At 49.6% G+C, this 14,391-nt stretch overlaps 1 protein-coding gene across 2 annotated transcripts in view; it reads left to right on the top strand.

Annotated features, from left to right (window-relative positions):
- Positions 1-479: 479 nt before the first annotated feature.
- GALNT17 (polypeptide N-acetylgalactosaminyltransferase 17) overlaps positions 480-14,391 on the top strand; it is a 211,827-nt gene continuing 197,915 nt past the window's right edge. Inside the window, exon 1 of one of the 2 annotated variants that reach the window (XM_053961174.1) lies at positions 480-948. In XM_053961174.1, coding sequence (XP_053817149.1) covers positions 711-948 — 238 coding nt within the window. In that variant the 5' untranslated portion in view covers positions 480-710. The remainder of the gene's footprint in view (positions 949-14,391) is intronic. The other variant, XM_053961173.1, reaches the window with a different exon arrangement.

The raw sequence follows: 14,391 nt of genomic DNA, 5'->3' as shown, positions 1-14,391 counted from the left end.
CCGCTCGGCCCCACCGCAGCCCCCGGGCCCCCTCGCCGCGCTCGGGCCGCCATGCCGGGCTGTGGCGGCGGCGGGGCCGCTCTCCGCAGGCGCGGGCGCTGCGCGGGGGCTCTGCCGCAGCCGCCGGCCCCTGCGCGGGGCGGGGGCTCCGCCGCGGCTGCCGTGCCTCCCCCTCCCCGGGCGCCGTGAGGGGCGGGCGCCCCGCGCCCCCGCCCGCCCCCGGCCCCGCTCCGCTTGAGCAGGGGGCGCCAGCTCGGCCCGCGCCGCGCAGCAGCGGCCCCGCTCCCCCCGCGGGCCGGCGGAGGCGGGAGGCGGGCGGGGGCCGGGCGTTGATGCCGGCGTTGATGCCGGCGCTGCCGCCGCTGCTGCCGCAGGGCTCCTCGGCCCCGCGGCCGCTCCGCAGCCCCGGCGCGGCCGCCCTGCGCGGGGCATGAAGTTGCGGCGGCGGCAGCGCGGCGGGCGGAGCGGGGCGGGCGGCCCCGGCCGCGCCTCCTCTGCGGGGTCATAGTGCCGAGCGGGGCCGCCGCGCCTGGGCGAGCGGTGCCGCTACTCGCCAGCCCTCCCGCTCCGCTCGCCGCCGCGGTCGTGCGGCCAGCTCAGCCGGCCGGGGCGCGCCCCCCGCGATGTGCGCGCAGCGGCGGGCGGCCGCCGGCCCGCTCCCATAGCCCTGCCGGCAGCGCGGCGGCTGGCGGGGCCCCTCGGGAAGTTTGATGGCTTCTCTGAGGAGAGTCAAAGTCCTGCTGGTGTTAAACCTGATCGCCGTGGCTGGCTTCGTCCTCTTCCTGGCCAAGTGCAGACCCATCACGACCAAGAGCGGCGACTCCTACCATGACATCCATCCCAGGGCAGAAGTGGCCAACTTGACAGCCCACGGCGCCAGCTCCATCCAGGATGCAGTGCTGAAGAGGCTCTCGCTCCTAGAAGACATAGTCTACAGGCAGCTGAATGGTAGGAACAGTTCTCCTGCTCTTTAATGCCTTCGGGGTAGGGTCGGTGATGGTGAATCGAGGCTCGGAGCGGGTGCCCGCCTTGCCTGAAGTTTGCATGACGGACCCCTGCTCTCCCCTCTGCTGTTGTGCAAACGGAGTCTCAACAGACTGAATCGATTTAGCATCTGATTTCCAAGTTCTGTGTGCGTCTAAAGCTCGGGGTACCTTGCACAGGATGGAAGGAAATGGTAATAACAGAAAGCTGCCTTTCAGATTTATAGCAGCGGTCAGGAAACGACAGCGGCACGATTTCTGCATCAAACGAGCCGGGTGTGCGGCGGGTGAACACGGGTTGGAGCAGCGCAGGGTGTATTGATCGAGGGAATGGCTTTTACTCCCACAGAGCTGGGTTTGGAGAAGGAGTTTTCAAATGGCTCAAGTGTGTTGCATCATTTCAGTGCAGAAGGTCAGAAAGCAAAAGGCACTTTCTCTAAGAAGTTAAGCAAACTATTCAGTATTTCCTATGGCTCAGCACTGACAACTGCTAATTAAAATCTCAAGTAATGCTTCTCTTTATAGCACAGAAAAGGGATTTCTATTAAAATCTCACCAGGTTCAGTAGTTCAGAGGTGTAGAAAGGGAGTTTTAAAGATGCTGTGCAGGATAGAGAAACACATTGTAAAGATGTAAGAAATCTAGGTGAGGTATCTAATTAAAACACTCACGGTGGAAGCTGATTTTTTTAAAGTTGTTCCCCACAGATTCACAACTGGGGGTGTAATTTCAATTAAGGGTCTTGCTTATTGCTTCCAATCTCCGTAGCTTTAATCCCTGCAAGTTTCTGTGTGTTGGAGTGAACAGAGTTGGTGTTTCTGGCAGTGTCAGTGTGATTCCCTCTCCGAGTTTGGAATATGGTGCTGTGCTGAACCAGGAACTGGTGTGTGCTGTGTCTTGGTGCTGAGCCTGAGCTGTAGCTGGTGTCACTGTGCACCCAGGAGGAGAGGCAGGTGCAGGGAGGCAGCGTGGCTTTCCCGGAGCACTTGGCTCGGGCAGTGGCTTTGGGGACAGCACTGGAGCACTCAGCTGAGGAGGAAAGTGTTACTGATATTCCTACTTTATGCACTTGCATGAGAAACCTGTCCTTCCTGTGCCTGGCACCGTGAGATGCTGAAGCAGCACTGGTGAGCGATAAACAGAGGAGAAGCGTGAGGAATAAGGTAGGAAGTTGAATGTTATTTGCAGTCAAACTGTGAAATTGCCTGCTCCTGGATCCTGCCAGGGCAGAAGTTTCCAGGAGGATTTAGGCAGCTGCTTGGGCAATAACTGCAGCTCAGGATAAGAGCCCTTACTCCTGGACTGTGGACTAGGATAGGACAAGTGATCAGGCAGCAGTCTGCCATCCCTGCAGACACAGGGTGAGCTGGGGTTATCACTCACTGCCCTTCTGTGGAGGTTAACCTGGGGCTCCCCACTCTGCCCTGCCCCGGTGGTGGCTTGGGCTGGTGAGAGGAGCTGCAGGGGCACGGGCAGGTCAGTGCTGTCCCCAGGCTGCTGTGGGCACGGGCAGCGCTGTCTGGAGCCTGCTCAGTGCTGAGCAGCAGTCATGCACCTACACACCAGGGGAGGCAGAGAGGGAATAGATATGTTGGCATATCACAAACGTTTTCTCAGGGCAGGCAGAAAGCTGAGCACATAAATGTGACATCTTGTCTGGCCTCTGCATCCTGGGGTGATTTATAGCAGCGCTGATCAGTCTGGCTAAAAAATAGCTCTGGCACAGCGCTTATGTAACTTTGGGTCAAGTGTATATTTGGTACATGTGGTTTTGAGAGAAGCTCAGTTCTCTGAGGGGTGGCTGTGGGCTGTGCTTCAGCAGGGCTGGGCTTTACAGCAAGATGTGGGGGGGGCATTCCCACCCACCAGCACAGAAAGGAAACAGTCAGGGGCACTGGGACAGCCCCCGGGGCTGAGGATAAGGAGCAGATGGATTGGCTTTCCTGCCAGGAATTTTCGGTGCCTGGATAAGCGTTCATCCTGAGCACTTGAGGAACACCTAAAATCTCCTGCCTCCTGGAAGTGTGCAAATAGGAGCTCACCACTTCTCTTTGATTTTTGTGTGGGTAGTTTTGTGCTGGTGTCTCACAAACCCCACTTCAGCTCTGGGCCAAGCTCAGACACTGCACAACGACACACTGAGAGATGAGAATTCTCTCTTGGTTCTCAAAGGTCATGTTTCACTTAAAACCTGACCTGTGGTTAAGCAGCTACAAAATCATGGAATAAAGTTGTCTTGGTTGGAAAAGACAGGTGTCTGTTAAGGAAGGCAGGAGCCTCCCTTGAAATGGAAATTGTAAACCCCCTCCCTCTGAATTATTACAATTTTGAAATTAAGGCGCTCTCAGGCAAAGATATGGGAATAGAAATAACAGTTCATTAAGAGGAAAACTAAAACTACAAATGCAATAGTACAAACAACAAAAAAACCCCACTGCCAGAGTGAGCAGGCCCTGGCAGGCTGTGGGTCAGGGTGGTGGCAGCAGTGCCATTCCATGGGGGCTCAGCCCTCCTGCAGTGCCAGCTGTGCTTCTGCTGGAGCAGGGATCCTGGACAAGGCCGGAGTTTTCCTCTGAAGCTCCAGGGCTGCTGTGGATGGGCCTGGGCTCCCTCTGGGAATGCAGTGGAGAAGAAAGCTGCTCCTCTGGGAATGCAGTGGGCAAAGGCTGCTGTGCTGTTCCAAGGGCAGATTGGATCCAGGTAGGAATGCTTGGCTGCTCCCCTGGGCAGAGCCTCTCCCCATGGGATGCTGGAATTTTCTCAGCCATGCAGGGACACTCAGTGGCCATGAACAGAAGAGATCTCCTGGAGGGAGGATTGGTTGTGGGAGAGATAAAGAAAAGTGCCCCATGAACAGCAGAGAACTGCCCCAGCTCTGACAGATGGCAATAGAATGTACATCCCCAGCTGTATCTTCCAACCTAAGACAAAACTATTATATATGGGATTGCAAGTGGAAAGCCTGCACCTCACAGAGCACTGGGAGGTGTTTGGCCAAAGAGAGAAGCTACAACCATTCTGGGTGCAGCCAGCTATGGATTTCTCCTGCGTTATAGGACTTGGCTGGATTTCAGGGGGACTTGAAACCATCTTTAAAAACCTGAATGTCTTCAAAAGCTCAATTCTGTACAGATAAAATGAGCAATCTGATCATACCATTGCTGTGGGTTTGGTTTGTGACTCACACAGTGTAAAGCATATTTGAAATAACAGCTCTCGGTGGTACAGCAGCCCTCATGTTTTATGTGTGTGTATTTATTTATCTCTGTAAAGGTTGGCCATAAAAACAAGGTAAACAACACTGCTTTGGCTCTGGGAAAGGAGGGATTTGACACAATCCTTCTTTCTGAATGGTGCTTCTCTGCCATGCTGTTTTGGAAATAACAGCAAGCTCCCTCTTACTCCTCTCTGGGCAAGAAAAATGGTCCCAAAGGTGGCCCAATATGTACATTTGCTTTGTTCTTTCTAAAAGTTGGTTATTGCTCTTTAACTTGTTGGACAGGTTGTGTGGGGTTTGCTCTTTGCTCATCTCTAATTGATGGCTCCCACATGCAGAGGTCTGAGGGTGCCCTTTGGAATGGAGGGCTTTGTATGTGTAGGCACTGATCTGGGAGTTCAGAGGATTTCTAATTTCTGCAGTCTCTTTTATGGGTGGAATTCTCTTGTCCAGAGAAAGCTAATGAAGGTCAGAAAGGAATGTGTGCATTTTACTCTGGATGTTAACTACAACTTGTCTTTTTTATCTAAGCCTGTTTTTTTTATGTGCTGACATTTACATGAGTACAAATTGTGATCCAGCTTATTTCCAACTTTATGGAGATTTGCACAAATGAACTTTTCAGTTTGTGTTTACAAAGAGTGAGTTTCTGTGCTGTGTGACCAGGTGAGGAGCTGAAGGGAGCAGAGACTCAGAATGGAGCACTCAGCATTTTCAGGAACCATGTGCTGCTTCCTGGGAAGTACTGGGCAAAGTCTTCCCATCAGCTCATCCCATTCCTCTGGGGCTAACGTAGGAGCCCATTGATGACTATGAGGAATTTAAGATGTTGGGCATTTATAGGACCCAGAGACAGCAAAGGTGGTCCAAGCTTTGAACATCCCAGTGGCTGGAGGGTGAGTGACATGGCTTGAGGAAAGCTGGTGTTTGTGTCCAGTGTCCAAAGGTACTGTGAGACCCTCTCAGGGGGATGGGTCAGTAAATGGTGCTGCCATTGGAAAACAGGGATTGCAGGAGGGAGAGAGCTCTCAACAAACAGCCATCCCCTGTACCTGCCCTGTCTGAGCATCTGGAAAAGATGTGAGCAGGTCACCTGTGCTGCTCACTGGGGACCTGAGGAACCTCCCAGGCAGCCACCTTCCAGCCTCTGTGTCCAGCAGAGGTCTGGCTCTTGGATTAAAGCCTCCAAGCAGTGTGAAGGCTGGAAACTCCCTCTCTGGTGCTTTGGATACTGGTGGATAGGAGCAGATTCACAGCAGCAGCTGCCTCCAGTAAGTGCTCGGCTGCCTGGAAGCCAACGTGACAGGAATGATGTGGCATCTACCTGAGCAGTGTGGAAAAATAGTACAGAAAGTCTGAACTTCAAGCTAAATACTGGAAAGACAGGGAACAGAAGGGCATGGCTGATTCATCCAGAGCTCTTCTGTTAAATTTTATTTTGTGGTCTCTCAACAGGTCATAGAATCACAGAATGGTTTGGGTTGGAAGGGACCCCAAAGACCACCCAGTTCCAGCCCTCTGCCTGGGCAAGGACAACTTCCACTATCCCAAGGTGCTCCAAGCCCCATCCAGCTTGATGTATAAGATCAGGGAGAATTAAAGCTATCTGCAAATTGTTGTAAAAGAGAGAGCAGTGATGAAGGAGTGCTGAAGTGAAGCTGGCCAGAAGAGGGGCGAACAGAGAGGGTTTCTTCCCCTCTGCTAAAGAAATGCACAGATTAAACAGCTGCTTTTACCAAATGTTAATGTTGAAAAGGAACTTTACATTCCTTGGGGGTGAAATAAGCCTGTGTTCATTTTTTAAAGCAGCCTGCGTCTGTGCTTTTGCACATGGAATAATGTGAACATGTTGAGGTATGGCCAAGCGCGTGCCAGCAGCCTCCTGTGTTCTGGCTGTGCTCTCATCTGCTTATCCAATTAGGAAATTAACTTTGGGAGGGTTGCATATGGACATGGAGGCCGACACTGAAGCACAGCCCTCAGCACGGTGTTGCTATCCTTGTAAAGTGGCACTTAATTAACATAAAACACTTTGGAGATATGTGGATTTGTTTCCCATAAGGATAAGATAATGCTTATCTGCTCTAACACTTATCATCCTCCAAACACATTACAAACTTAGCTGACCACCGAGTATAGAAATTATATATGTAAATAAGGGAGACTAAAAGTGGTTTTATCAGCATTTAGGTGAATGTAAGAGCACTACACCCACAGACTGGTAATATTAAGGTTTTAACAGATAGGTAACATATTAACTTAAATGCTAAGAAATTCCCTGATTAAGATAAATAACTAAGTGTAAATAACTGAGAGGAGGGAAAAGCTGTTTTTAGGCAGAAGGGCCGAAACTTTAATGATGTGATTGAACTAAAATAGTTCTTTATATGAGCAGAGCCTTGGTGGGTGAAATCCTTTGCTATAAGAAATGATGCTGTGTAGATAAGGGATAACACGATGGGGATGTAGCTGCTGTGTTAACTGATCGTTGTCACACAGCAGCTGGGATGCTGCTTCCCTGTCTCTCTCACTGCCAGGATGTTTCTGAAGTAGAAAATAACTGTATTATGTAGGATGGCCTTTACATGTTATATAGCAACTTGATGAAAATTGCCACTTTAACATTTAGGATATACCAAACAGATTTGGTTTCCACATTCTTTATTAGGAATCATGAAAATTATGCATTCAGTACCTGCTTTTAGAAGTTCTCAGCCTAAGCTTTCTCACAGCAGGAGAGAGGTCTGCACAGGCTCAAGGCACCTGAGAGCTGCTGCCTGTAAATCATTCTTAGCAGGTTCCTGAGAATTTGGTTTGATACTGATCAAGGAATGAATAAAGGAAGTACTTCTTAGAGAAATAATAGAGTTAAAAAGTGAAGCTTAATACAGACATTTGGAAGCATCTGGAAGCTCAGACATTAATGTGACATTTAGTTTGCAACCCATCTGACAAGGAACTGATAGATAATTTTGGGGTTTGATGCTTGTTTGGCATCATGATCCAAATATTCCCTGACACTGACAATGAATGAGTAATAAGCCAGTAACAGATTTGTCGTGCAGAGACAACGCAGGATTCATGGGATGCAACAGCAGTGACCAGAATACAGTGACAACAGTGGTGTTTTAGTTTTGCATATTAATTCAGGCCTCCCTGAATGGAGAAACAACCTTCCTGGCTGGTAGAATTCACAAAGGTACATTGGATTTACACTGCCTATTTAGTTGTACAGCAAGAGAAATATCTCCCCAGGGATACAAAACACCCAGGAAGGTGCTTTAATACTGTGAATAATAGTCCTGCTTGCCAGCCTCAGTGTGGATCAGGAGTGTCCTATTGTGTCTCCAGAGAGAGACACATGGAGTTGGATTTATTTGGAGAATCATGGGCATCTAGAGATGTTTCAGTTCCTGGAGGCTTCCAGCTTCCACTCCAGAGGGCAGGACACTGCCCATGGTGTTCTCCCCTGCTGGGCTCCCAAAGCATTCTGGATACCCCAAGCCCTTTGGGATGGCAGCAGGAATTGCTGAGGAGCAGTCCTGTGCTTGCTGTCTTGGAGATCTCCCCTCTTGACCAGGCAGGACAGATGGATGAAGTTGGCTTCAGGCATGTGCTGTCCACGTGCTTGGATTTTGGGGAATCTTCTGGTCCATTCCAGGCCATCCTCCCTCCTTGTCCTCTCCTGGCAGAGAGCACGAGTGTTGCTGATCAGAAAATGCAGCCTGTGAGAAACCCACCTGTTAACAACAGCAAAGGGAAATGAGCCTGCTCAGGTAACCAAGGAGGTTTTAGTAATTTTGTGATTCACACCACTAATCTTTGCCTAAAATGGAACATCTGCTCCAGATGTTGCTGGCAGGCTGCCACTTCCCAGCTCCTCAGACACGCCTGAGCTGTGGGGTGTAGCTGAGGCCATTCTGCATGCTGATAGATTACATTTAAAAGAGAGGCCTATTTTTGGTAAGATGTCCTTATTAAAGTCTGCAAAGGGCTGTTCAAGCTGAATACTCAGAAGTATTGACCCTCCTGTGAGTCAACAGCAGTGATTCAACTCCAGAAATGTATCGGAGCAGCATGGAGATTATTTTTCCTAAACAGTTCTGAGAGTAAAAGCAACTGTATTTTCCAGCCCCCAATCCCCATGGTCAGATTTGTTATAGAAATTGTTGAATGCTTTACACCTTATAGCTACAAGCCTTGCTATTTCTGCCTATAAATCTAATAGCTATCGACCCACATTCTGACATCCCCTGACGGTTATCTAAAAATAATGCAGGAATGATGCAATGAGACGTAATACTGTGAGGAGAGGGCTGTGCTGAGCCATCACAGCCTGCTCTGGGTGCAGCTCAGGGCTCTGCTGCTCGAGTCCTTGGGGGGATAAAAAGTTGCCTGAAAAAGAAAGAAAATTCCTGGTGAGCTGGATAAAAATCACAGTTTGCATTTTCCTTTTTAAAATCTGATACTTGGCACTCGCACGGCACTCGCTGTGTAATGAATCCCAGTTCTGTGATCCCGTCCTCCCAGGGATTCCTCCCTGGGAGTCACTCTGATCCCTGATACCCCAGAGAGCGATGCCAAGGGCTGTCTGCCATGTCCCAGCACTTGTTCTGCCTTGGAACAGGAAACACCGACAGCATCACCGGGTCTCTACTGTCGGAGTAATCCGAGAACTCTGCTTTAATGGATTTGTTAAAAAAGGGATCTCCCTGGGCTCTGCGACCCAGGCTGCTGTGCAGGAGCACTGTTCTTCCTGCTGACAGGGAAAATGAGAGATCTCTGGAGCTCTGCGGCCGTGTCACACACAGTCAGTCAGCACATCTTCCCTCCCAGCTGATGGGCTGTGGTGCACAGGGGGATTTAATTCCAGAGCAGTAAAACCACCATGTCAGCATGGGATGATCAGCAAGGAAGGAGAGAGGGGGAATCCTTGGTCCCTCTCCCCTTTAGTACCCTTATTATGTGCAAGTGGAAATGACTTAGAATCACAGACTGGGTTGGACCATAAGCCCATCCTGCTCCACCCCTGCCATGGCAGGCACACCTTCCACTGTCCCAGGCTGCTCCAAGCCCCATCCAGCCTGGCCTTGGCCACTCCCAGAGATCCAGGGGCAGCCACAGCTTCTCTGGGTAACCTTTATTCTGGGTGAGAGTGAAGAATTCCTTGCCAATATCCCATGTAGCCCTGCCCTTTGTCAATTTAAAGCCCTTTGGTCTTGTGTCACCTCCCACGGTTTGAGGTGTGAGTGTCCCCAGAACCTCCGTGGCTCTGGAAGGGGAAGGCTCAGGCTGGGAAGAGCTGGGCTCTGCCATGTGCTGTGTCTGAGCATCCTTGATCCCTCTGACTGCATTCCCCAGCACCCAAAAGGAATACAGGGATTCCTTTGCTCCCATCTCTTTTGTGGAACAGCAGGGCCTTTCTGTGTTGCTGGGCCCTGGAAATCCAGATTGCTGTTCCTTGGTGTCTAAGTGCTGACACAGAAAGCAGAAAGCCATTACAAAAGAGAAATCAGCAGTGGATTAACAGACACCAGCAGAGCCCCAGCCGAGTTATTCTGGGTGTTTCCTCGAGCTGCAGAACCTCAGAGAGCCACGCAAGGTTTCTTACCTGCTGGTTGTCAGAATTTACATAACCTTAGTTTTAATCTTCATTAGCTTATGCAGTATTTTGGGCAGGGTAATGGCTTGCTGTGGTTGTGCCTGTTCTCAGAGCGTAAAGTGAGAAGGTTAATTTTTAAATAACAATTAGAATCTCTTCCTGGGTCTTTGCCTATATTACACTTGAAATGAAATCATGAGGGCACTCACGTTTGCACCAAATTACTGCTAATTCTTCCAAAGCAGTTGCTTGATCACACTTTACAAACACAAAGCAGAGGAGGAGAATAAAAAAGTGAAAAGCCATTTAATGAATTTTAAATCTCACTTATATTTCATATTGGATTTCAAAGTTTTGTTGACCTTTGTGTGTTTTTAGTATTTGCTGCCTTCAGAGAGGTGGGCTGTAACACTGAATGCTTTAAGTAGCTGGGAACATAAACCCCCTGTTCTGCTGGATTTTATTGCAGTATTTCCTCTTTGCACTGACAAGACAATAACAGTAATAACCATTATCCTGGTGTAAACCACGTTATACCTTACCCTTTGCTAAGTGTAGCCCAAACACCATAATGTGGGATTTCAGTTTGCTGGAAGTTGTTGCTCTTGTCATCAGGAGGGACTGGTGTCAGCACTGAGGGCAGCAGGATCCAGCAGGAAAGGCTTGGGGCTCCGTTTTAACTCCGATGTTTTGTGTGATGCTGCACCAGTCACACAGAATAATATTAGAAAAAAATGTAAGTTAGGTGATTTATGTTTCCTTATGTAGTACTGAAGGGATGTCTCAAGGACAGGAAGACATGAGGTTTTTATGTGGGGAATGATGTGAGAACAAAGAAAACCTTGCAGACGAGTTTTGCTTACTTGAAGACACTTGGAACTTGCATCAAAGAGGTGGGAACAGCAGAAGTGAGACAGGAGAGATGCTGGGCGTGCTTCCTCCTCCTTAGGGAATCCCATGGACTGGCTCAGGCTGGAAGGAAGCCCCGAGGGTCACTGGTGCCACCTCCCTGCTCAGGCAGGGCCATCCCAGAGCACAGGGCACAGCATTGTGTGCACAGGGCTCTGGAGTATCCCCGCCCAGGGAGACTCCAGCCCCTCCCTGGGCAGCCTGTTCAGGGCTGGGCACTGCCCAGGGCAGCAGTTCTGCCTCCTGGGCAGGGGCAGTTCCTGGGCATCCGTTCCAAGGGCTGGGCTGGAGCCTGGATGAAACGATTCCCCCTCCCTCAGGCTGTGACCTTGCCCAGTGGCCCTGACTGGTTCCTGTCCCTGATATTTGGTGCTATAAACCAGTGAGAAACAGGCTGTTCCCAAACCACTTATTAAAAATCATGCAGAATAGAGCAGAAGATGGGGTGGAGGGAGAATTAGACCTAATGTTGTGTTAATTCCCTGTCACTTTTGGATTTCAAACTCCTCTTGGTTTAAATCTTTATTAATTGCATGATGATTATGGTGAAGGGAAGATATGTTAGAAAATGAAATAATAGAATCATAGAATTCCTGAGCTGGAAGAGGCCCACAAGGATCATCCAGACCAGCCCAAGGCCCTGCACTGGACACCCCAACAATTAATTAAGCAATTATTAAAGGGACACACAGAGGGACCGTGGCTGTGGGAAGCTGGGGGAACTAGAAGTTTCAGTTTGGAGGAGCAGGTGCTGCTGATGTGACGGGGACTCTTTGGATGAAGGGACACAGTGGACCCTGCCAGTCTGGTTTTCAGGCCCCTCAGGTGAAAGTCAGGAACAAATGTTCACTCTCAGGAGAAATAAATGATTGATTTACCCTGTGGGGTGAGGGAGCTGCTCTCTCTGGCATGAAGGGGAATGGTTCACATGTGGGGCTGTTTGCTCAGTGCTGTTAGGAGGGGACAGTGAGTGAGGTGCATCATGCAGGTGATCTATGGAGGTGCTGACGCCCCTCAAACCTCCTGTCAGGAGTGTCTGGAGGTAGTTCCTGCCTCTTGCAGTGTCTGACGTGGGAGGAGTTGTGCGGTCAGGTCATATTGACTTGAGTTGCCTTTGGATCAAGCACTGAGTCAATACTGACTTTCTGGGGGAGTTCAATCGCTGTTCTGACAGACATGAAAGGGGCTAGGCAGTAAAATGGGATTTTACACTTTTATCAGTCTTTTCCTAGTAAGTTGCTCAACTTCCAAATACTAATTAATGCTGTGTCCCTTCCACAAATTTTCCTTCTTGCTGATGCTGTCTGTTTGATCTGAGAGCAGCGTCAGACCTTGCAAATTAGGGCTGCCAGCCAGGCTGCAGTGGGGACAGAGAACAGGAAGGAATAAAACTTAGACATCACACCCCCATTGGAGGTCTTCAGCATAATTTATGCTCTTTGTGCAGATGTTTGGAAAATCCTGGAATTCCCTTGAATGTCCAGCTCTGCATATCTAGAAACACCCAGCTCCAATTCCAGAAATTCCAAAGAAATTTGATTTGGATATCCGTATTTACTCCAAAGCTACGGACCTGGGTGGAGACATCTCTGGTAGAATTTCATTCTGAGGCTGCCCAGACTTTTCCAGCATGAGAAGCTGCTTTAATTTGTTTATAATTTTTCCAGTTAGACTGAGATGGTCAGATATTGTCAAGATCATGTTTGTCTAGAATGCCATCAAACTGGTCCACATGTTTCTGGGAAAGATGTGTGAGAAGAATCACAGAATGTCCTGAGCTGGAAGGAGTCCTCAAGGATCATCCAGCCCAGCCCCTGGCCCTGCACTGACACCCCAACAATCCCAGCCTGGGCATCCCTGGGAGCTCCTGGAGCTCTGGCAGCCTTGGGGCCGTGCCCATTCCCTGTTCCATGGACCAAGTACTGGCACCATTGTCCTCATGGAGGGGCAAAAGTGGCTATAAAGGGAAAATGAGTGGAGTGATTGAAATGGCAGCTCAAAAAAAAAAAAAATGGGGCTGAGAAATCATGGGAGTAGAGAAGAGGGCAGATGAAGAGGCTGAGATGGGTGGGGACATTTGGAATTGAGGGATGGGGCATGGGATGGGACAGGGTATCCAGGCAAGGAGCAGCAGTCCTGGGACAGCTCTGGTTTGCTTCAGGAATATTTGAATGTGTGCAGCTGCTTATTTTGTTACAAGTAGTGGTAAAAAGGCTTGCCACAAAAAAAAGTGTCTTTTCAACTCACTACTTTGTGTATATGAAGTATAACTAAAAGAGAGGTACTTCCAGAAGCCTAATGGCAAATGTAGTCCTTGGAAGTTTGTTCTGCTTTGGTGATTCCAGTGTGAGCCTCGCTCAGGAGATGAGTGGGTGCAAAGCAGGGCAGGTATGATTAGCTGTGCAAAGCAAAACAATACAGTTGCTGTGGAAAAATTACAGGGTTTGTGCTGAAGCAGATATTTAACCTTTGTTTTTGCAACTCCAGAAATGAAGCAGTTTGTTTCTTAATGTGGGTTTAATGCTGCAAGTGTGTGCTGACTGGGTTTTCACGTGGAATGGAAGACATGCTGGGCTATTAAAGTCTGGTTTAACGATCCCTTTTCCCATAACTCCTAATATTTGCCATTTACTAATTATGATGTTCTGAAATAGTTTGCATTTGCAGTAGATGTTTTAAATGCTGCAGCTGTTTTAGTTTCAAGATAACTACTGGTGACTTTTTTTTTTTTAAGAAGTATTATGTATTATTGGTGATTTTGGAGGCAGGCAGGAAGAGTTCACCTCAGACTGTTCTTTATTAAGAAGTTTTTGATGTCCAGGCCTCCAGTGGAAGATGAACTAGAAGAGCCAGAGGAACAGTGCTGGAGAGCACAGAAGCTTTCTGTGAGCATTGTTTTGTGGTGTAAACTGCTGTGAGTGAGCAAAGGTGTGCCCAGGGGTGGCTGCTGTGGGGCCCTTTGTGATGTACTGCTCTGTTTGTCTGTGTTTTTAAAAACTTGGGTTTTTCTGGCAATTTTATTATAGGGGAAATGCGTCAGTTAGAGAGGTCACAGCCTGGGCAGCAGCTTCTCAAGGAGACTGTGGAAATGAGAAGATCAGAGTGGTTTATTCATGGCCCATTTTGCTGCTCCAAGGGACAGCGGTATGGGTCAGGTGAGCTCATTTAGGGCCCTGAAGATGTTGTGAGGACACTGACCTTTGGTTTTCAGGGCAGGGTTTGGGAAGCAGGGGGGCTGCAGGGGTAGCCTCTGTGGGGACCTGCTGGGAGCTTCCTCCATGTCCAAGGGAGCCAACACCAGCTGGCGGCTCCCGGGGAGATCCAGGGGGGAGCAGAGATCCCCCTGCACTCCCAGGAGGAGCCCAGGGCAGAGCAGGGGGGTCTGAAAGTCTCTGACCCCGTGGGAAGGAGCAGGGTCCTGGCAGGGCCTGTGGATCCACGGAGAGAGGAGCCCACTTGGAACAGGTTTGCTGGAAGGACTCATGACCCCATGGGAGGGACCTCACTGGGGCAGTTCCTGAAGGACTGAGCCCATGGGAAATGGGATCCCTGGGGCAATTCCTGAAGGACTGAGCCCATGGGAAATGGGATCCCTGGGACAGTTCCTGAAGGACTGAGCCCATGGGAAATGGGACCCACACTGGGGCAGTTCCTGAAGGACTGAGCCCATGGGAAATGGG

Source organism: Vidua chalybeata, chromosome 20 (assembly GCF_026979565.1).
Source record: "Vidua chalybeata isolate OUT-0048 chromosome 20, bVidCha1 merged haplotype, whole genome shotgun sequence".
In the NCBI taxonomy this organism is placed as follows: Eukaryota; Metazoa; Chordata; class Aves; order Passeriformes; family Viduidae; genus Vidua; species Vidua chalybeata.
This window is presented reverse-complemented; position numbering and strand designations above follow the sequence as displayed.